This window comes from Kryptolebias marmoratus, linkage group LG7 (assembly GCF_001649575.2).
Source record: "Kryptolebias marmoratus isolate JLee-2015 linkage group LG7, ASM164957v2, whole genome shotgun sequence".
Taxonomy (NCBI): Eukaryota; Metazoa; Chordata; class Actinopteri; order Cyprinodontiformes; family Rivulidae; genus Kryptolebias; species Kryptolebias marmoratus.
The window spans coordinates 6,222,674-6,245,743 of NC_051436.1; the positions used below are offsets into that span (position 1 = coordinate 6,222,674).

A 23,070-nucleotide genomic window follows, 5' to 3' on the forward strand; every position below is an offset into this window, starting at 1 on the left:
GGGGGGGGGGGGGGGGGGGAGCTGTTTTGCATGAGTCTGTTGGTCCTCTGAGCAGAGTTATAATTCTTCTGTCGGAGCTGGTTTTGCCGGATTCTGATACAGGAATAGGCAGCCTGACTTTTTTTGTAGTCTGGACCTGATGATGGGAGGCAGACCCGGCAGACCCAGCAGACCCAGCAGACCATGCAGACCCTGCAGACCCTGCAGACTCCTGCAGACCCGGAGCCGAAGGATCGGGTCACACAGCTGCAGTGTTACTTATTGCTGCTGGTTCTGCAGGACGGTTCGGTTCATCTGTACGTCACAGAATGTGTATAATCTACAGACGCACTCCGACTATGACCTCATTCAGGTTGAAGTCTTCAGAAAACGCTGTTTACACGTCGGCGTCTCAATTTAGAGTTGTGGCTTTAATCGGGTTACCGTCGGCGCGTTGCTGTGAGCAGAAACTCAGCCGATGTGACAACCAGGAAATCCTTAAGTCTCTGTGACCGCGCGCAGAAACACTAATTGTCGTATTCCTGCTGCATCACATCAGTTCAGACACAGGGAAACGCCGAAATAAATTAATGGTACACATCACCGCCAGGCGGGGAAATTAGAAGGGATCAATTAAAGAAAAAAACCTTTTTAAGTTGAACTATAATTTAGTTTTATCTGTTTTAGCTCCTCGGCACCCTGAGAGGTGATGACAGATTCAGGCTGCGTTCAAAACGATGGAAAATTCTGCAGCTTTCAAAGAAAAACAAAACATTTGTTTCCGTTTTTCTAAAATATACATATTTGATTAAACAAACAAAGTGCTTGTTTATCTTTAAATATGGAAGATGGACGTTAAATTTGAGTCCAGCTTAGTTCTGATTTTTTTTTTTTCAAAACGAACCTCCGGTTTTATTTTAAAAAAAACCTTCAAAGCTGTGATTAAGAGCTTTAAGTTGTGTACAATCCGTGCTGAACGCTTACAGGAAACGTTTGTAGTCGGATGTCAGAAACGGCAGAGAAATGTGTAAATCTGAAGGAAATGTGTCGGTAAGATGGCGTCTCACAGGGCTGAAACTGTTGAAAATAGATAGATTTTTTCTTTCAGTCTCCCTGTGCAAAGTGCAGGGTTTGCTCTTTTGAGGCGAGCTGAGGACTCTGACTCGTTTCAGGGACTAGTTATTAGGGGAGACTGAGAACTAAATAAACTTTTTTTTTTATTTATCAAACTAATCTGATCTTCTGGGCGGCGCTAACGAAGGAGCGACATTATTAATTTAAACAATAAAAGCCTTTAAGTCGGTCCGACGGTTTGGATCCAGACGGATCCAGGCAGCAGTCCGCTCGTTACATCACAGATTAAATCATTGCTAAAAAGACTCCATCAATAATGCAGCCCTTCAGAGGGGAGTTGTTGTATTTTTAATAGGAACAGCTGGGAGGAAATATCATGCAGAAGCCACACAGTTGGAAAAGACGGAGCAGTTTTGTTTCTTTTGGCAAAGCATGACGCTACAGGCCTCGATGAAAACGGCACGAGCTGAAGAGAAGCGGCGGGAAGAAACGGGAAGGGATGCAGGTTAGGTGCAGAGAAAGGTGTTTGTTACCAGATGTGGAGTTCGGGAAGAGGAGAGAGATCAATGCTTCCTATTTTTGTCTCTGCACCGAGACTCTGTTAGGAATATCGATGGAAAAGCCGGCAGCGTGGAGGGAAACGGATGGAGGGACGGAGAGCCGGACGACGGATAGAGGAGGAGCAGGGAAACTGATAATGCCATGTCAGCAGAATAATAGGAAACAGGAAGTGGTGGGAGGACTGAGTGTAAGAAGAAGAGATTTAATAACGTTTCCTGCAGCGTCCAGCAGGACTGAGATGAGAGGGAAAAGGTCTGTCTGTCTGAGGACGATGTCCTTATCTGAGATGCCGCAGAAACAGTTTACAGCTCGACTAAAGACAGAAAACATCTGGTTTTACCCTCCAGTCTGGCTCCTTGTCTCCGTTTCCTCCTTCCTGCGCGTCCCTTTATCTCTTCCCCTGTGTTTGATATCAGACAGCGGCTGGTGGAAGTCTGCCTGCCGCTGAACTCACTCGAACGCAGCAGACGCGTTCAGGCGCTTCGGAGACGGCGGTTCCTCTGGAACGATGGGGGGGGGCGGGTTTAAAGGCCCCCCGGCATTCCCGGGAGGGACGCTTTTGGCTCGAACCTTGACGATAACTTCGTGAGCGACCGGTTTTCAGCTCTCTTCAGACCCTCATCCCATTGAAGAAACAAGAGTTGGATCCAAAATGGCCGCCATGGTCACCACCCATCTTGAGAAGTTTCCCCCCCTCCCATATACTAATGTGCCACAAACAGGAAGTTAATATCACCAACCATTCCCATGTTATTAAGCTGTATCCATAGAAACGGCCGACCCTGTAGAATAATACCCCTTTTATTCGTTTTTTTTTTTTTAGGGTCCAGTTCCCTTCCTCTTCTGATCCTACGGCCTCCCTCCTCTGAGACAGCTCACCTCCCTCAGCACATACGATAGTTTGGGTCAAAATACAATCTCATCATATCCATGTAGACGTGTTTTTAGCTTGATTCGCCTCAGTGAACATTGAAAGAACGCTTCCAGACATCGTTCTTTTTGTAAACAGGGCCTTACAGAGATTTGGACTAAACTGTAAGACTCTGGCATCCAAGGAATGCTAATTACATCTTTACTGTGTTTGTTAGCTGAACAGAATCAGGAATCGGGTGGAGCGTTAACTTATTGTTTTCCTGTTTCGAGGTGAACAGCCGACAGAATAAAGGATCCTCTCTGACTCTCACAAATGTGAGAAATGTTGTTTAGGAACATCTTTGACGTGTTAATGATTCTGAATGCCACCAAGCTGCTCCCGTCTCTTTCGGGTCTGTTGACTCTGAACTACAAACATGTTTTATTCTCGTCTCTACAGACGGTGGACACGTTTGGATTGCGAATGTCAGGGTAGACTTTTAAAAAGCTGCACACAAACACATCTTTCATCTGTAATTTGCACAAGCAGCCTCCTGACTGAAACATACAGTGCCCCGGCTCGTGAAAAAAAAAGGGGACTATAATTATTTACCAAACTTGCAGCCTTTACAGGTTGCAGTGAAATTAAACTGGACTGCAGGGTTTTTCTGATTGTTAAAATTGATTTTATTAGCGTGAAGAAAAGCGTAAGACGAAATGCAACCGGACAAAAAGACGCTGCTGCGTTATCAGAAACGCTGTCCTCGTCTCGCTCTGCCGACTGCAGCCTGTTTTTATTGCTTCGCTGGACTTTGCGCCCTGGTATTAATTCCAATTCTCGAACGTAATCTAATTTCTGTCCCTTCCCCCCGCCCTTCAGGTGGAGCTGGAACGAGGGAAGATCCTCCACATCAAGGCCCTGGCTCTGGGGGACCTGAACAAGGCCGGTCAGAGGGAGGTGTTCTTCGAGCTGAACGGGCAGCTGAGATCGGTGCTGGTTAAAGACACGGTGGCCATGAAGGTACTCGGATCTCTGACGCATGCTGAATTTGACGGTGGATGGATAAATGGAGGCTCAGGTGGACGATGGACGGCTCAATGGGACATTTTTTGTTTTCCAGGAGATGAAGTTCCACCCCAAGGCTCAGAAGTCCATCAAGGGTCAGGTGGGAGCGCCGATGCCTGGAAAAGTCCTGGAGGTGAAAGTAAAAGTTGGATCCAAGGTCAGTTTATTGGTGGTGAAGGTTCAATCGAACGGTTCCCCTTTTAAATCAAACTTCCTTCATTTCCAAACGAGGCTAAAAGCTCAGATTCACACAGCGAGGCTGCTTTTTGTGGAGGATTTGTCTTACCTGAGCGTCCTCAGGTTGTAGAAACGGTTTAATTCTGACTGGATCGACGAGCTGATGGCTAGTCTGAGCAGGAAAATGGGCCAAAGTGGATCACTGCCATCGAAACCTTCTGAGACCTGACTTTTTAATTTCTCCTACAGCTGGACCTCATAGACATAAACGATCGCTGATTCAGGACAGGACGAAGCAAATGTCCCCACATGAGGACACTGGGGTGGGCATTTTAAGCAAAAATACCACTTCATATTAGTCGTTTTTTTCAATTAGTTAACAAATCAAAAGCAGAAAATGCAGTTTTAACGAGCGCTCTGATGTAGTCTCCATGTTTGGGGCCTGTGGGGGATTTATTGACCCCTCTGAACAGAGACTTTTATAGTCATCTTCACCGGTCCAACTTGGAAGGCGACGCACAAACTGAGCTCACCTGAGACCTTCGTTTCCACTCTGTGATCCTTTCAAAATAAATTAGGACAGAAGACGCTGATGAGCTCACTTCCAGGCGCTGGTGTTTAAACGGGAAGACTAAACATTCCTGATTTAGAATCCTGCTGGAAGTGCTACAGCTAGCTAAATATTTGTGCATCGATAAACTGACGGGAAGGTGACGGTCTGTAAAACGGTGTTTGCATTAAACGCAAAGAAACTTGTTTTTAAGACTGTAGTGTTATCCGTGCTCAGACTAGCCATCAGCTCATCAGTCCAGTCAGAAATCAGCCGTTTCTGCAGCTGGTAAGACGATAACTGTTCGTCTGTGTTTTTGACCCCCACCCAGGTGGAGAAGGGGCAGCCCCTGTGCGTCCTCTCAGCCATGAAGATGGAGACTGTGGTCAACTCCCCGATGAGCGGGACCATTAAGGCCATCCACGTCGAACCCGACGCCTCCCTGGAGGGCGACGACTTGATCCTGGAGATCGAAGAGTAAAAAGTGAGGCGGCGGTGGGGGGGGCGGCGTGTACATAGAATGTTGAGTTACAACAGATGCATATCCTGATGTGACGTGGGCTCAGATCTGTCTCTTTACTAATATCGTGTTAACATGTGAACAATCAGTTCGAGATCATTCCGCTGCGGAGTCTTAAATGAAGCACTAACAGGGTTTGAACGTCTCATTTCCACGTCGGCGCCGTTAATCGTTACGTCTGACGGGAGGAGGTTCAACTTCTAGCACAACATACAGGAGGACGTTTAACAAGTTTTAGGTTTAATTTTTTTTCCCCTTCACGCTCATTTCTACACTTTGTCACATTGCATTCTGGGAATGTGTAACCACTGCTACCATTTAACGTTAAAACGACGCACACGGAGAGCTTCAGCACACGGGGTCACAGTATTTGGAGACGTTTTCACTAAACGAGGAGCACAACACGCCGACAGACTCATGTGTTCTCTTACTGTATCAGTAATGACATGTGGTTCACTGTTTTCCTTTGAAAATTCCCAAACGGGCCGTTTCCAAACCAGTTAAACCAGTTCGGCTTCATCTGTTGCTTTGGTTTGGTCACGGAGACGCAGTTCCACCCCCCCGGTCATTACACAGCTGGCCAGAGATTATGGTGGAAATGGGATTACACGGTGCTGTAATGAGGGTCACATGTGGGTTTTTTCTCCCCCCTTTTCATTTATAAGTTAATTCTCTGTCAAATTAGCCGAACTGATATTGGACCCTGAAGACTCAGAGTTGCAGCTTCAGGGTTTTTTTTGGTGCAAATATGACCAGCCCAACCTGCGCAAAATAAAGTTAATGTGGCGAAAAAGCTGCTCCGTCAGAGCGTTAAGTCCTAAAACCGATTTATCCGACAGTGTTACCGACTGAATGTTTACTAAAAAAAAAACAGCTAATTTTCCGTTAAAATTTAGCCAACTTCACGACGGAAACATTAAAGTTTTTGCTTCATTAACTTTAATAGTTTTCCCTGCACTGTGATTACACCGCCGTCTCGTCGTGTACCTGAGCGTTGGATCCAGTGATTGTGTTTCTCTAACGTTCCTTCCTCCTCGCCTCATCTGTTCGAGCTCCGAACGTGTATTTTGCACAAGCAACCGAGCACCATCATTTAACGCAATAACGTCAGCTGCGTCGAGCAGCCGTGCTTGTAACGATGTACTCATGTCTGTGGAAGAAACTAAATAATAAACTGGAGAAAATAAACACAAGTTTGTGGGGGGTTTTTTCTTGTTACTGCTTTAGTTCCCAGTGTCGTGTTGAGAAGATGATGCTCTCAGACAGGAAAAGGCCCCGATACTCACACTTCCACCCTCATGTCCTTCAAACGCTAAAAGGTAGAGTGTCGCAAAGCCTGCATTTACCCACAATTCATCATTGCTGTATGTGACATTTTGAATTAAACGGCAGGAATATGGCGGTGGTGACAGAGCGAGCTGCATCTGTCACGAAAAAAGCAGTTTTTAAATGTAAAGTATTGAAATAATTCTTGTTTCACTCTGCTGTACAGGTGTGAATACTATCAAGTCAGAACAAAACACGTCTGAACAGCCATATGTCCTGCAATGACTTTGGAAAGCAAAAATACCAACACTGTACTTTTTAAGAAGGTGCCAGTACAATTTTAAATGTCAAAACAGTGACCGGTCCGCCATGTTGGATGTCACAGTTACGGGTCAGAGGCGCAAGTCGATGACGTAACCTGTACTGTCCCAATTCTCCAGTTTCTGCGTGCTTGTAACCTGCGCTTCCACTGAGTACACGCTTCATAGAGGGGGTAGGGTGGAGGGTAGGGTACTGGGACTGGGCCCAATACTCGCACTCCACCCTACCCCCTCTATGAAGCGTGTACTCAGTGGAAGTGCACAGAAGGGTTCGTGTGCAGCAGGTTACAAGCATGGAGAATTGGGACAGTACAGGTTACGTCATCGTCTCTGAGCCGTAACTGCGACATCCAACATGGCGGACCGGTCCCCGTTATGGTATTTTAAGAAGCTGCCAGTACAATTTTAAAAGTACAGTTTAGGTATTCTTGCTTTCCAAAGTCATTGCAGGAGATATTTGGCTGTTCAGACGTGTTTTGTTCTGACTTGTTGAATACGGAGCAAAGTTTTATAGTATTCACACACATACAGCAGAGTGAAACAAGAATTAGTTAAATACTTTACATTTAAAAACTGCTTTTTTCGTGACAGACGCAGCTTGTTCTGTCACTACTGCCATATTCCTGCCTTTAAATTCAAAACGTCACATACAGTGATGAATTGTGGGTAAACACTTAGCCGAAGGGCGGATGTAGTACACAAAGGGGGCGGAGCTAAAGAGCTCTCAAACCCTTCATCGTGAACGCGCATTTGAAAGACACGAGGGTGGAAGTGTGAGTATTGGGACCGGGCCTTGGAGTCAAAATGTGATGTCCAACTCGGCCATTTTTACTGATATTGAGCTAATATTTGGCGTGGTAGTAGCTGAGCATCATTCCCAACACGCCTGCTGAAAACCTGAGCAAAACTGTCGGAGCCAACCCTGGTTGTCTGTCAGCAAAATATCTCATGAACCATTCAATCAGTCGTAGACGTACATCCAGTTAAAGCTTTCTAACCCAATTCAAGATGGCCGCCATAGGTAACTAACCTGAGCCTGCACAAAATTATCCACACCTCCAAAACATTTTAGCTCTAAAACAACAAGAGATGCTCCCAAGAGCCGAGGTTTGACTAAAACGGCTACAACTCCATCAGTTCTCAACACGTGATTCGTCGAAAGGCGGCGGGCGATGAGGTTTAAACCGCCTACCTGCCGAGTGTGACGCCCCTCGGAGGATCCTGGTCCCGCGCAGATCAGACGTCTGTCAGGCTGCAAAACATAAAATTAAAAAAAGTTTCCCCCGTTAGGAAGAGATTCATGAATCTTAACTTTTAATAAAGTAGCTAATATTAAACAATAGAAAGGAACGAATTCATACTCAGTTTTTTCCCCACATGACAATTTTAGATCAAGATATCCACTTTTTTTTTTTTTTAAAGTGAAAATTAATCAAAGCTCTGCCAATCAAAGGGAGCAGGTTGGAACTCGAAGACGCTCATCGGCATTCAGCCCGACTCCGCCGCTCGTCTTTAAATGTTTTCCGAGGTTCTGATTAGGCGCTTATTAACCGCTCAGAATCGATCAGCCGATTGGTGCTTCGGCGCCTCAGATGTTTGACGTCCGTACGCCCGCGGACGGATCAGCATCAAACATTCGGCCTCGGTAAACACGCCGCTCGGAGGAAAAACGACACCTGGAAACTCGACTGGGATCCGATCGTTTAGTTTTAGTTTTAATAAGGAGGTTCTGGTTAAAGAACGGCTGCTTTAAGTCTGATTCCTGGTGAGACACTGAAGTGTTGCTCAGAGAAAGAGGAGTTTAAATGTCTGTTAAAGGTTAAAGGACAGCAGATCCTCCTCCTAACCACTGAGCCCGAATTCAGGCCTGAAACTAGGATAACTTGAAGGAATGCATATCACCCGCCAGCTTGTAGTTCCTGGAACAAGTCAGGATAGATCTGTGGGCTACAAAACATCTTTTATTACCTTTAATACACAGATATTGAGATTTCACCTGATCAGTTCTGTGCTCCTTTCAGAATGACGTCACTTTTATGCAAATTAGCTGCTGTTGGCCACGCCCCCCAACTCAGAGTCTCGTCTAAGAACATAAAACCTCTCTGAAGGATTAAACGCTGCGTTATTAATTCAAACTCTGAGGATTCTGACTTCGGGACAGCGGCACTTAGCGGTTCAGAACCAACATTTGTCGAGTCGGACGGCGGCGATCAGCGGGTCGGGACACAGGTTCTATGTTTCAGCCGACAACAGAACATTTTCCTTTTACAGCAGACATCGTTCAGCGGTAAAACCAGCAGAACTAACATGGTGGTCTTCTTGCAATGAAGCGGGCAGAGCTCCAGTTGGGTTACTAGGTGACGGGCTGGGCTGGGCTTGGGCTTGCTAGGTAACGGGGACTGTGATGCAACAATCCCGAGGTTTTTGAAACAGGTCGTTTTGCAGACACCAGAAAACATTTAATTGTTGTCTGTTTCTAGACGCAGCAGATCCCCAAATAGAAGAACAGAAACAAGCAGAAAGTGAATTTAGCATAAATCACGATGTTGCATCACCACTTTGGGCTCAAATATCTGCAAAAACTGAGTTTTCAGCCATTTTTGTGTTTGCTAAGGTTGATTAGCCATCAGGCTGACACCAACAGTAAATCAATTAAATTATTACTTTCTGGGTTTTATTCCAATCCATCTACTGGTCACATGCAACCACATGATGATCCTTCCTGCTCCATGAAATTGACGGATTTATTTAACAGGAGTCCCTCCTCCCCCCCCCTCCGTCCTTCGCCGAGCCGTTTCACAAACTCGATTATTTATGACTCGCCACTGATTGAAAAATGCTCCATTTCTTTTAAACTGAAGGCAACAGTTTCCAGCGGTCCAAGGCGAACACTTCAAACCGATTTTTTTGTTGTTTTTTTTCCCCACTGTCTAACCGTCCACTCCCTCGAGGGGTTTAAAAATAAATATATTAAAAACTCTGACTGACGTTAATAAATCTGAAGGTTATTGTGCCTGAATTTGTTAAGAGACGGGGGATAAAAGAGAAAACTCCGGAGACGGAGAGCATGTGGTTAAAGACGGAAACATTAACTGATTAAAGGCGAATTGTTGGCGTTGGAGCCGAGCTCCCCTCGCTGCAGGACGCAGCCGTTTCACTTTGTTCTTTCATGGAGCCTTTAATTCTCACATCTCTGACTTCATTTTCCCGCTTTCTGTTTTTCCATTCAGAGTTTCGCTGCTACTTTCTACAGCACTTCACCTTCTTTAAACAACATCAATTCAGATTTACTTCAGTGTTTTTCTGAAGCAGCGGTGGTTATGAACAACCAATTTCAAACAACGTCTAAAACTCTGCTGCCGTGGTTCTACTCCGCCCTGAACTCTAGCAACACGTCGCTCCAACTCACCGGCTTCAGTCGGGTCTCGGATTCATTACACATCACAGCATGGCCGTGCTCCCCGGTCCTTCTTTGATGTCCTTCACCCCCGCGCCTCCATCCCAGAACCTCAGGCCTTCACCTCCAGTCTCCATCCCAGAACCTCAGGTCTCCACCCCCCCGCTCCATCCCAGAACCTCAGGTCTTCCCCCCCAGGCTCCATCCCAGAACCTCGGGTCTCCACCCCCATCCCGGAACCGTTGTTCATCTTGTTGCTCATTTTGAACAAACTGTTCTCCATCCATCCTTTCCCCTTCATGACACCCTACAAAGGCAGCGAAGCTCCTTTTCCAACAGACTCAACTCTCCTGCCACAGAGAACAATAAAGAAAAAACATTCATTCCATTTGACTTTATAAAAACATCTCTGACAGATGACCACCAGTGAACTTACACCTAACCCTAACAGGAACAGAGTAATATTTCTGCCAGAAGAACCGATTCATGTGAAATTAATGTGAATGGGTTCTCAAATGGCATTTCTAGGAACTGCTATAAAAAAGAAGACATTAAAGTCGTTTTAAAACGGCAGCAATTCACTCATGGGTCCGGTCATAACTGCAGCGAGTTCTGTTTGTACCCAGATGTCAGACTGTACAGGTTTTAATTGGGAAAAAATCAACTGGAACGCCGTCTGAAGTCAGATTCCGGACCAGGCCTGACCTCAGAATCCAACATGGCGGATGCATATTTCTGTCCAATCACTACAGGGTTTGAATGCAGGAGAAAATCCACCGTTATCAGCTCGTATTACTGATGGCAGGCAGCAAGATCCAAACAAACTCTACTGGGTTATCCAAGCTGCGATCCGAGTTCTGACCCGTGAGGTAAACGAAACGCAGATGTCGTTCAGGTAAGATACTAATTGATCGTTCCGTCACCGCAGAGCCCCTACTTCCAAAGAACTGAACTATCCCTTTAATATTTGACCACTACCTGATGGCTTTTCTTTTCTTCAGCTGCTCTGTGCCTCAAATTAGGTCAAAGACCTCCTCTGACGAGGTCTCAGCAACACAAGAAAAGCAAATGTTTTCATCTTCCCGGGCCCTGAGGTTACATCATAAATTTCTCATTTGGCTCCCGGCTTCGGGTCTCCCGGCTCTAAACGAGTGCCAGAGTTCAAGTCCAGCGCGTGGCTTTCATTCAGTTTATCCCTTTTTGTCCGCTCTGCCACGGTCCAAATGAGCAGCAAACACTCAGCGGCGTCTCGTCGCCGAAGCCGATCGGGCCGCCAACTTTTCAAACCCCGCGCACGGGTTTTCCAACGCGGGCCACGGGGGTCTGTTGCTGCGTTTGAGGTGCAACTTTCCCCTTTAATCCCTTTGCTGCTGTTAGATAATCCCTTTCTGCTTGCTTTGCTGCTTTCTTTGCTGTAATCCCTCTGCTTGAATAAAGAGAATAGACAAGCAGGACGGGGAGCACAGTGTCTCAGACAGCAGAGATGGATGGCTCTGTCAGTCTGTAAGCCTCCTTTCAATCAGCACAGCCACAATAAAACCCATCCATCCGTATCATCCTGACAGTTTGCTCCTCCTTTTCCACAAAACACTAGATTATATGAAACTGAAATATTCAGACTAATGAAAATTACCCAGCAGTGTGCTTAAAAAGGTGCAAAGGTGAGGTGATAGTTATCAAATCTGATACTAAACATGTCAAATAGCTCTGAAACTCTGCAGCAGCGCTGTTACCAATCTGAGAACTTTAACTAAGAGCTGTCACTCAAAAATACAATATTTCGGGGCTTAAGGACAAATATTTGGGCCAAAACTTTCAGTTCTGGGGACTTGACTACAGACTCGTCTACAATCAGACCCAGGCTTTGCTGCGAGTGGACCAATCAATAAAAATTCACTCAGGCATATTGTGCCATTGTCCCTCGGTGTGAGTGAGAGCATGACTGGTTGGTTGTCTCGTTTGTCTCCATGTGTCCCTGTGATGGACCTGCGACCTGTCCAGAGTGTCCCCCGCCTCTCGCACGGTGACAGCTGGAGACGGACACCAGCTCCTCGCCACACAGACAGGAAAACAGATGGATGGATGATCTAATACTGCCAGGACTGTAAATGAACTACAACTGGAGATTAGATGCTTCTTGTTTACGGATATTCACAAAAAACTGTATAAAAGGTTTTAAAAGATCAAATGAAAGTCCGGCTCCTTGGTAACAAAACCATTTTGACCAATAGTTGTCCAAGTTTCCTGAAGGTCTTTTAAAGTCTTTAACTGGACTTTAGCTGCTTTTTTCACCCCACATTCATTTCCTGTCCAGTGATGTGTTTAGAAAATGTTAAAATGGACACGAGGAAAGGAAGTGTTCGAGTTCATCTACAGCAGACGAACAGCATCTGAAAGTCATAAATTTAAGAAATGGAAAAATCAGCACAGGCCTGGAACAGAACCTGAAGGATGACTTCTCCTCCAGTCATTCATCATCTGTGTTTGATGCTAAAAATGCTTCTTTACGTGTCAAACTGTGTCGTCTTTGGTATTTGTCACCGATTGACTGAAAGACTAAACTGTCTTTGAGTTACGCTGCTAATGTCAAAGACGCTAGCTAGCTACTGCTTTAGCTCATAGCTAATTATAGATGCTTTTCATGGGAACAAATTATGTCTGAGTTAGGCTGCTACTATCTAAGGCGCTAGTTAGCAAACTACAAGCTAGCTAGCTACTGCTTTAGCTCATAGCTAATTATAGATGCTTTTCATGGGAACAAATTATGTCTGAGTTAGGCTGCTACTATCTAAGGCGCTAGTTAGCAAACTACAAGCTAGCTAGCTACTGCTTTAGCTTGTTGTTCACTATTTTTTTGTGGGAACAAACAGTCTTTATGATTTACGCTGCTAATGCTAGCTAGCTCACACACTTCAGCTCATTGCTAATTATAGATGCTTTTCATGGGAACAATTGGTGTCTGAGTTAGGCTACTATTATCTAAGGCGCTAGTTAGCTAGCTAGCTAACTCTTTAGCTTGTTGTATCAACAGCTGCCAACTGGTGTCCCAAGATCAGGTTTTTTTTTTTTTTTTATAAGTCGTGTAGATGCATCATTTCATCCTTATCCTATGAATAATTCAGGCATAAAATGACTCTTAAAATCAGAGTTTAGTAACAACAAAACATTTTTCTGTAAAGTGTGAGGTACAGGAACTAAATAACAAGTGAAAAAAAGCAGCCAAAGTTCAAAAAACAAATTTAAAGACCCTCAGAAAACCTGAACTATTGCTTAAGACCTGCTTAAATGATCAGAAGAAAGTGCAGATTTTAGAAAAGGAGAGAAAAGATCTTTCCAGCGCTGAATATCAGTGTTTCCAGTCATTCAGATACAGTTACTTCTATTTTTTTTTTCTTCTTCAGATTAATACAAACAGTTTATCTCAGGTCAATATCAACTTCTGCAGAAACCTGCAAATAGGCCATCAGTTTGAATCAGAGGTTTCGAAGAAGAGAAACCTTTAAAACACGCGAGTCAGATCCTCCGAAGACCAGGTCTGGGAAGCACAAAATACATTATATATTGTATTAACTGGCGCCAAACTTTAATATGATGGATTTTTAAGCGATCGCCTGGTCAGGGCAGACCACAGGCGTTCCTCGGATTTCAAAGATTGCTTTCAGAGACAATTTTCCACCTGTCTGAGAACCGGCCCCCCCAAAGGTTTTCTGGGGCAGGAAGACGTCCAAGCCCTACAGAAGAACACGTGTCCACGTGGAGGCGTCGCTGCTCGCGCTGCGTGCGGAGCCTCTGATCGAATCTGCTCAGTTTGATACGACGATCGGATAAAACCTCCAGGGCGCGAGCCACCGAAGGCGGCGCCCAGACTGTGACGGTTAATACGGTTAAATGCCAAGAAGCCATCCGCCCCGGAGATCCGGCGGCATCAATAAACATTAGCAGCACAGCGGTGCGTGGATAAGCCATGGGCAGCCACGAGCCGAGGATTAACAACGTACACATCAATTAACAGGAGAAATCGATGCTGCCTGCTGACCACACTGACAAATTCAATTTCTAATGAATGCGTCAAAAGATGGCCGGCAGGAAGCCCCAAAAACGAATCCCGTCCTCTTTACTCCCCCCCCCTCAGAATCAGTCACTTTTAAGGCGGCAGCCAGTGGCACCCTGTGTCGATGCGAGTGATTATGGATGTCAGCGTCGAAGAAGCACGACGCGGGAAGACGGATGGGAAAAGTCCAAACCGAATGCGTGTATGAGGAGACATCTCATTACAGGACTGAAACGGCTTCGCGGAGCAAGTTTGGGTTGAGGCTCGGGTGTTTTAAAGGCCACACGTCAACACACACACACACACAGAGCTGATGCATTCTCTTTTTTTTTTTTAAACACTAAGGCTTTCAAAAGTGTATGTGTGTGTGTGTGTTTGTGTGAAAGTGTGGAGAGCTGGAGAGGCGAAACAAAAACCCCAAGCAGAAGAGATAGTCAGACGGGGAGGATTCAATGCGACAGGAGAACAAGCAGAGAGGGGAGGAGAGCTCAGACTGCGACACGGATCCCGGACCGGCGCCGAGGAATTAACGGCAACCGGAGCGAGACGATGACAGAGACGAGGAGGCAAATCACTCAGCAGCTCTCAGGACGCACCACCGTCACTCATCAGACGGCTACAGCATCCCTCTACCTTGGAAACCATTTTTCTTTTAGGGGGAGGGGCGCTGTGTTACCATGGCAACAGGCGTGTTGGGGGCAAACTGTCCGAGCAGACTCCAACTCTCCTGTTCTCACAGACACCTTCTGAAAATAGGAGCAGGTTGCGGAACTGAAAGTCACTTCTTGCGTATGTGATTTTTCTAAAGTAGACCGAGCACAGATGGTGTGTATATATATATATGTGTGTGTGTGTGTGTGTGTGTGCGTCTTCAAACAAGTGATGCTCCATAGCTTTGAGTCACAGCTGGTGGTCAGAGCTCAGAAAAGTGAGAAGTCGCACTTCAGCTGGCAGCCTAAGAGCTCCACCTGTGGCAGAAAAAAAATAAAAATAAATCAGTTTGCAGATCAGAACTGATCCCGGGACGCTCCACCTGAAAACACACCGTGATGGAGTCATTATGAGGATTTATTGGGGCTCAGATGGAGCTTTATGCTCATGGATTTGACGGAGTTTTCTCCCTGCTTTCCTTACGGCCCCGACATCAGCCAGCCGAAGGCGGATAATGTTCCTATCTGCCTGCGTGTTTGCCTGTTAGCAAAATATCTCACAAACCCGAGGACGGATTTTAATGAAAGCCTCTGAGAGCTACATCTACAACTGAATTTTTGAAGTCAACCGCATACAAGATGGCACTGAAATGGCTCTGATCCGGTCCGTTTTACAGATACTGAACTGAAGTCTGGCGTGGTAGTAGCTGAGAGTCAATCCCAACACACCGCGCTAACAAACTAGCAGATTTTTAAACATATAAACTGAACGTTAGAAGCTAATTGAAAGAAACTTTACTTTAAGTTCAACAAACTGTCCAGAACTCACTAATGCCCCTTTTACACGGGCTCTAATTCAAAAGCTCTACTCCGCTCTATAAAGAATGCATCGCATTCACACTGGCCAGTTTGGTCGGTAGCAGAGGAACGTCTCCTCGTGTTGCAGGGGGCGGGGCCACGGTGGGGGGGCACTACAAAAACTTGGCGCCGTTTGTGTAAACAACGGAAGCGCTATGGGTGATGTTGGCCCTGTGTTGTTGCTGTTTTTTAAACTTCTGGGGATTCTCCTGAGACTTCAGGAAGAGAGGCGCAGTGGAAGAAATGCTCTGGATGCCGCCATTGTTGCGCGGAGTAGGACAGGTGTTATCCGCTGGAGATTTCAGGCTTTACAGCGCCTTCAGCTGGGGGACATACGGCAGAAACGTTGCAGGGTAAGCTAACGCTGTTGTTTATATTCCTACCTTCGCTCTTTATGCTCGCATCTGGTCACACCCACGACCAATGAGGGAACAGGAGCTAAGCTTGCGCCGCCCACGAAGAAGGGCCGGCCTGGCTGGCCAGACTCCGAAGCAGGGACCAAAGAAGCAGGAACCGGCCTCGAAAAAATGCCGGTGGAAACGTGCGCAAAGCAAGCCGAGTAGAGTGGAGCCGGGACGTTTAGAGCCGGTGGAAAAGGGGCATAAGCGGTGTTCAATCTGACCTCCAGTCATTTTCACACCAATTCACTCCTTCCACTCATGTGGACCAGGCTGCCTTTTTTATCCTAAAACAAGACTAAAACACCAGACCAACCTGGATTTTTAAACATTTATCGTTTTCAGCAATCCTTAAAATACCTCCAACCTGACAAAAGCAGCTGTTTTCTCAGTAAAGAGCTTTGAACTCTCCCAAAGGAACAAAAGGATTCTGAAGAATAATCCATGACCAACGGTGCCCAACAGAAGAACGCTGTCCAACCAGGTTTAGAAAGTAAAAAGTAAAAATATCCTGGGCTCTAAAGAGGAGCCCACTCAAAGACCTTAAAGACTTTAAAAAGAGGAGCATTTGCCCGGTAAAGCTGAAGTGAACCAATGACGACGTCTCCTCGGGCTTAAAGCAGATCCTGACGTCCACAGCTGTGGGGACGGGACGACGACTTGGTGAAACGGTGACCATTCCAGGTGAATCATCTCAACTCCAGCAGGTTTTCTTCTCCAGTGACCTGATTTCTGCTCCTGTCGTTTCCTTCACGCTGTCCGGTCGTCCTGCCTCCTCTGTGACCCCCCCCCGCTGCAGCGAAGAGATGGCGTTAGCTGCGTTACCGTTAGTCATTGAGCCCAACGTTTCTGTTTTTAACTCATCGGATCAGACAAACGTGCCCCTCACGCTCGCAGCCTCCTCTCTAAGTGTCGGCTGTCAGGCAGTGGGCCGTCACGTGTCCATTACTCAGACCGGATGCTGTCTGGCTGCTCGCGCATAAAGACCTGATTGACCGAGTGCTCGCAGCGGGTCCCCTCGGCTCGGCAGAGGACCCACCAAATGACCGTTGGATCTCTCCTCACGTTCGTTTTTTTTGTTTTGTTTTTTTACATAAATTGCACACCAAGTGTTCAAAAACAAAATGTCTGAAATCAATTCCAAGACGCGTCATTGATCTAACCTCACCTTTGGCGGCGGGTGATGGTTATAATGTTTTTGCATGGTCATACGTCTGTACTGTCAGCAAAATATTTCATGAACCTTTCAGAAAGCAACCACTGGATGTGCAGCTACAACCCAACTGACGACAGACCTTAGGAAACAGAAGTGGCTGCGGCTCAGTCTCTTAGACAGATATTGAGCTAAAATCTGGTGTGGTGGTAGTTGAGCGTCGCCCCCAACGGATACTTTGAGGGGCAACACATTGCACAACATCTGTGCTTAAAACGTTGGCATTAACTGTTGCAGTGAACCCTGTTTGTTTAGCAAAGTTTCTCATGAACCGCTGGATGAAACTCAATCACTGGTTCGGCGTCTACAACTGATTCGTTTTAGGAGTCAACCCAAATCAAGATGGCCACCACAGCCAATTGACTTTAGCCGACACAACAATGGCTGTAACTCAGCAATTAATGATTCTGGTTAATAAATTTAGCCAAGTACGTTTTTTACATCGAAGGAATTTGCTGTTTGAGGTCACGGTGCTACATGAATATTTTAAATGTAGTTCATGTACTCATACACACACACACACACACACACACACACACGTTCATTTATACACACTGCTGTGTGTTGTTCTTTCAGCTGCTCCCTTCTGTAGGGGTCACAGCGAGCGAACTCGCACCAAAGATGGGGCAGTTGTTTGACACCGGACGCCCCTCCTGACGTGACCTGGGCTCGAACTCGCAGCCTCAGGATTGAGTGATCGAGTTTATTTTTTTTTACTGAATACACACACACACACCTGGATGACAACACTTATTTTCATGGCGGTCCAGATTACGAGATCGAGGCACTGACCGCCGAGCGACTGCGACCGCCACGGCCCAAGTTACAAACATTCTGCTGAAATTTAACAACACACGTCTTGAGCACAACATCTCGCAATGTCACGTGACAACTCCAGCCCTGTCATTCCTCAACCATGAGGGGATTCTGGTCGAACTGGAAAGCGGCGGGCGACGTGCATTCCTGTAAGGAACACCGGGCCTTTAATTGTGCAGTTATCTGACGCCAGATACCGAAACGTTGAGCTGGAGCAGAAAAAAAAAAGGAGCAAGCTGATGGCGGCAGCAGGTTTAACTCGACGGGGTCGAGAGGATTTTTATTTTTCAGCCATTTTTTTTAATACGGCAACAAGTCCTGGAGATGTGGGAAGTAAAGTGTGAAGTACGCGGCTTCAGGACGGGTCAAACGCAGATGAAATCGCTGCCTTCAGTTCACCGATGATTTATTCCTCCGCCTGCTTGTTTTCTGATAGAATTCATGGCGTGGATTTGATTAAAGCTCTTTCCTGAAGTGCCTCACAAGCAGAGTTCGGGGGGGTGGTGGTGGTGGGGGGTGGTTCTCCCACATCCCTATAAATACTCCTGTGTATACGAGTCAAGAGCTCCAGAGCAGCGGCACGTATATATCAGCCGCGAGACAGGCCGCGCCGCGAGAGCCGCGACTTTTCAGATACTCTCGGAAAACTCTTGAGCCATCACTGTGCCATTCATCCCCAGCTGGAGGGAAGAAGGTAAACAAAGCTGCCTCCTCCCTGAGGGCTGTCAGAAATCATCCTGAGAAATCAGCCGCTAAAAGGAGAAGCAGGTGAAGCTGAAGTGGAGACCGAACAAGAAGGAAGAAAAAAGAAGAAACAAAACTGTAAAATTGCAGCACTTCATCACAACGTAACTGCAAGACGGCGTCATCGCGGGCAGATTATGCAGATCGCTTCAGATGAGGAACTTTCCACAAACGCGGGCACCGAAGGACAAAAAAAAGGTCTGTTTTTATTAAAAGTTATTCAAGTTTAAAAACGCCTCTGCCGAGCTAAAATCAAACTGCGTCTGGTCTCAAAACGAAAAGTGCTGCAGACGTCTAAACGCAGGCGTAGATGTCTGCGTTCAGCCAAGATCAGAAAACAGAAATCATGGCCTCTGAGGGAGTTAAACCAAAGATCTTCAATTTAGGAGCATTTATCACATCTTTCTAAGCTACGAGACTCCCAGATGACCCCAATCACCAGCAGGAAAGAGCTGATTGGTTAAGACGCCAACGCCATTAAACCCTCTCCGAGTTGGCCTACAACTGGTTTCTGTTTCAAACTTTATTGGAATTTATTACTAATTATTTCATTGGTCAAATATGGCTCAGGAGTCACCAACTGAACTACATCTGAACATCTCTAAGATGGTATTCAGGAAGCAGATTTCGTATTGTTTTGAATGTTTCAGACATAATTTTCCCCCTTTAATTTCATTAGTTTGTATTTATTATTGAGGCACCCGGAAGAATTTAGCATTTTAAAGGGGTAGTTCAGTAGAAGGGCTACATAAAGCATCTCTTTCCTGTTGTACACAAGTCCTTTAACAACCTAAATTTGGAGAAACGGATTGAATCTGGTTGGGTTTTTAAGCCAAAGGTTGGTCTGAGTGGGACCGAGCCCAAAGTCGAGACAACTAAAATTAACCCCAATCTGCAAAAACTTCAAAGTATTTATTTATAAACCTATACACTGGCCTCCATTTGACATTACAGTCAGAGTTTATAATTTGATGGTTATCTGCAAGTGGAAACGTCTACTTGTAGGTTTTCAGCTTCCTGCAGTGTAAAGGTTAGGAAATAAAGTCTGCGTGAAGAGCTATGAAATTTATTGAAATTGGAGTCGTTTGTTCTTGGCCTTTTCTCAGACCAGCTGTTATCTTTTCAGTCTCGTCAGAATTAAAGTCCGTTTCTCCAAACAGGAGTCATTCAGCGACCCATCTGCCACCAGCTGGGATATTAATTGTTTATAACCTTTCCACTGAACCCCACTTTAGAAGACCGGAGCGTTTTTTTTAAAAGACGTGGTCGCGGATCTTTATGAACTAATCCTCATTCATGAGAGCAGCCAATGAAGGAGCTTGGTTTTTTTTTGTTTTTTTTGGATCAAAGACCTGACGTAGTTGTTAATATTTCACTCCAACCGGTAATCAGGTTCCTGTCCTCTCTGTAGTTCTCAGAAACAATCTGTGCTGCCGGTGAATTACAGCTCGTTAGCGCGCCCGCTCGTTTGGATCCCTGCGCCAATTTGCGCCGCTCCTGTCCGGCCGCCTCGGTCATTACTGGACTGTTTGGCGTTTCTGGGCCTGCGGATCCCGTCCCCAGACACAAATTTACCCGACGGCTCGTCTTCACAGCTGCTGAAAACTGGAACACGTTCGATCATCATCGTCTTGAGTCCGCAGGTACAAGCCACTGGATCATTTTACAATTTTCATGAGAAAAAAATGGGGGTTGAGATTTTGAGATGTTCTCTTTCCTTTTACCTCATTAGTGCCCCACTGTTACAGCTTTCAAATTTAGAGACATCCGTGGCGATTTTAAAAAGGTATTTTTAGGGAAGCTCCAGCTCAAGAGAGAATTTATCAAAAAGGAACTAAGAGAGAGAAACGTTGCAGCAAGCAAACCGCAGTGATCTCCAGAGCTGCTGTACACCTCGGCCTCGACAAGCCCCGGTTAGAAGGTTAAAGGTCAAAGTTCATGACGGTACAATTTAAGAAAGAATGCAGAAATATGACACGTCTGGAGGGATCACCAGGAGAAAAACCATCTTCTCTTTAAAAACAAGACATGGCAAACTTTTCGAACGGTGTCCTTTGAGCCAAGACCAAAGTAAAAGATGTTTGGTTGAAATGTGCAGCAACAGAATCAGGAAAAATTAAAAAAATAAAACATAAACGCCTCACACCACTATCAAGCACGGTGGTGGCAGAGCTGGTCAGTGCGTTGACCATGAACTCCTCTGTACACCAAAGTACTTTAGAGTCAATTTTGCATTATTTCTAACGGTTACAAATAATGCAAACCTACACACTAGGTATAGGTAGAGAGTGATTAGAAAGTGAAAACGTGTTGAGGATGAGGGAAATAAAGAGAAAGAAGGACGCTCGATCATCCGGGAGGGACTCAGAGTAGAGCCGCTGCTCCTCCACGTCGAGAGGAGCCAGTTGAGGTGGCTCGGGCGTTTGATTAGAACGCCTCCCTGGTGAGGTGTTCCAGGCACGACCTGCCGGTAGGAGGACCAGAGGAAGACCCAGGACACGCTGGCTGGCTGGCTGGATGGATGGATGGATGAGTGGATGGATGGATGGATGGATGGATGGATGGATGGATGGATGAGTGGATGGATGGATGAGTGGATGGATGAGTGCATGGATGGATGGATGGATGAGTGGATGAATGGATGGATGGATGAGTGGATGGATGAGTGGATGGATGGATGGATGGATGGATGAGTGGATGGATGGATGGATGAGTGGATGGATGGGTGGATGGATGAGTGGATGGATGAGTGGATGGATGGATGGATGGATGGATGGATGGATGGATGGATGGATGGATGGATGCCCTGTGAGGCTGTAGGAAGGTGGCACCGATTCATCAGACCTGAGTTTAACTGCTTTCGTCGAGCTCTTCCACATTTCCACTCCACTTCGACTCGGTTAGGTTTAAAACCAGAAACAAGGACCGGTTTCCCGTTATTCCGTGCAACCACCGTTCCATGAAACGCTCCAGAAAACCTAAAACTGTCTCCACGGAGCGGAAGCCTCGTTTCACAAAAAAGGCCGTCAGATGTTCAGACCGGGAACGACACAATCAGTTCAACTAATTTTTCCCTCTGATCTCCTCTTGTATCGTTACTGTAAACACTTAAAAGAACGAAGACAACGATGACTCAACGCTGAGAGAGAAGAATATGGTGTCTGACAGCAGAATCAAGAGAAGCAGAGTCTAATTTTTCCTGACACCGACTCCTATTATCATCCACAACATACCTGCTCCTATAGCCGAGGCACGGAAACAGACTAAAAATAAATATTAAAGCGGCTGTCTGAGAAGACACACTGAGTGCTCCCACGGCGCAAGTTTCAACTGCAGCGAGATAAAATATTTGTCAAAACATTTCGTGATTTTTAGGCTCATGATTTAAACACTTATTAAGTTGTAGTTTTTTTACTTTTTGCTACCTGCAGTATCCGGTATGAATCTGACATGTTAAATGAGACAAAAAGCTCCTAAAGAAGAGGCTTAAACTGAGGGCCTGCCGGTGTCCGAGGAACCGGGCGGATTCTTGGAACCAGAATACAAGTCGCTTCGAGCTTTATCTGACCATTCTGGAAAGAAACAACAACACTAGTATAAGAAATAAAAAATAAATAAAAATACCCCGATGCTTCTGAGGTATCAGTTTTTACAGACTTCTCTCCTCACTGGGTGGTGAGCTCAGACTCAAAACACACAATAGGAGCGGATCCTCAAATTTAAATAAATTAGGTTAGAAATGTGTGAGCCGAACCACGTGATAAAACTTAAAAATAAATAAATAAGGAAGTTTTAAAATACTATTCATTACTGTGGAGAGGCCCAAATGTGTCCACATGCGTCACATTGAACAACTTTAGCTCATGAGTAAAATGTGTCCACTTACAGAAACGCAGTCTTTACTCCTTTTTTTATGTTAAAGTCTCCGGTTGCCATGGTAACCTTACATAGTGTGATATTCTTGGATGTTTAGGGCTCTTCTTGGCAGTTAATACAATCGCACATCAACTTAAGAGTTGAAATTAGCTTTCGCGGCGGTAAAATCGTCATACTCACCGACTTCTTATTGACGTACTTCGGTTTCTAAAAGAGGTTTTTCTGCTAAAAACTGCTAAAACTACAAAACACCGTTTTATGTGTCAAAAACTTGTTAGTTTTGGGAGCAGAGGAAACAAACCGTCTTGCGACTGGCTGCTATGCTGCAAGCTAGCATGATGTTAGCAAGCTACTAGGTTGCTAGCTAGCTAGCTATGCGTAGGTTCTCAGTCTCAAAAAAAAAAGAAAATTTTAAGAGTTTAAACAAAGGTAATGTTCGAAAAAAGGTTCTTAAACCGAGAGCCGAAACGTCTTCAAGAAACAAAAGAAGCGCAGCTGCCTTTGTTCAAATTCTTAGGCTAGCTAGCTAGCAGGTTAGCCAATACTTTAGCTAGTTTCAAGCTAAGTTTGTCTGTTTTGTGTCGACACGACGCTGGTTCAAAATTGATGGCACCTGGTACCACACTCTAATCAGCTAATTAACTCAAACCACCTGCAAAGGCCTTTAAATGGTCTTTCAGTCTAGTTCTATAGGCTACACAA

The 23,070-nt window shown here is 45.6% G+C and overlaps 1 protein-coding gene and 1 long non-coding RNA gene across 9 annotated transcripts in view; one reads left to right on the forward strand and one right to left on the reverse strand.

The window, feature by feature from the left end:
• The window catches only part of pcxb (pyruvate carboxylase b), a 393,092-nt gene extending 387,440 nt beyond the window's left edge, over positions 1 to 5,652 (forward strand). Inside the window, exons 25-27 of one of the 2 annotated variants that reach the window (XM_017414395.3) lie at positions 3,347 to 3,487; positions 3,588 to 3,689; positions 4,591 to 5,652. In XM_017414395.3, the coding sequence (XP_017269884.1) occupies positions 3,347 to 3,487; positions 3,588 to 3,689; positions 4,591 to 4,740 (393 nt within the window). In that variant the 3' untranslated portion in view covers positions 4,741 to 5,652. The remainder of the gene's footprint in view (positions 1 to 3,346; positions 3,488 to 3,587; positions 3,690 to 4,590) is intronic. The other variant, XM_025005546.2, reaches the window with a different exon arrangement.
• The window catches only part of LOC112450447, a 52,651-nt gene continuing 32,710 nt past the window's right edge, over positions 3,130 to 23,070 (reverse strand). For all 7 annotated transcript variants that reach the window (XR_005233356.1, XR_003039079.2, XR_005233360.1 and 4 more), the window contains 4 exons: positions 9,775 to 14,781; positions 7,558 to 7,617; positions 3,819 to 4,722; positions 3,130 to 3,659 (listed from right to left, as the gene is read on the reverse strand). This is a non-coding gene — a long non-coding RNA (uncharacterized LOC112450447). The remainder of the gene's footprint in view (positions 3,660 to 3,818; positions 4,723 to 7,557; positions 7,618 to 9,774; positions 14,782 to 23,070) is intronic.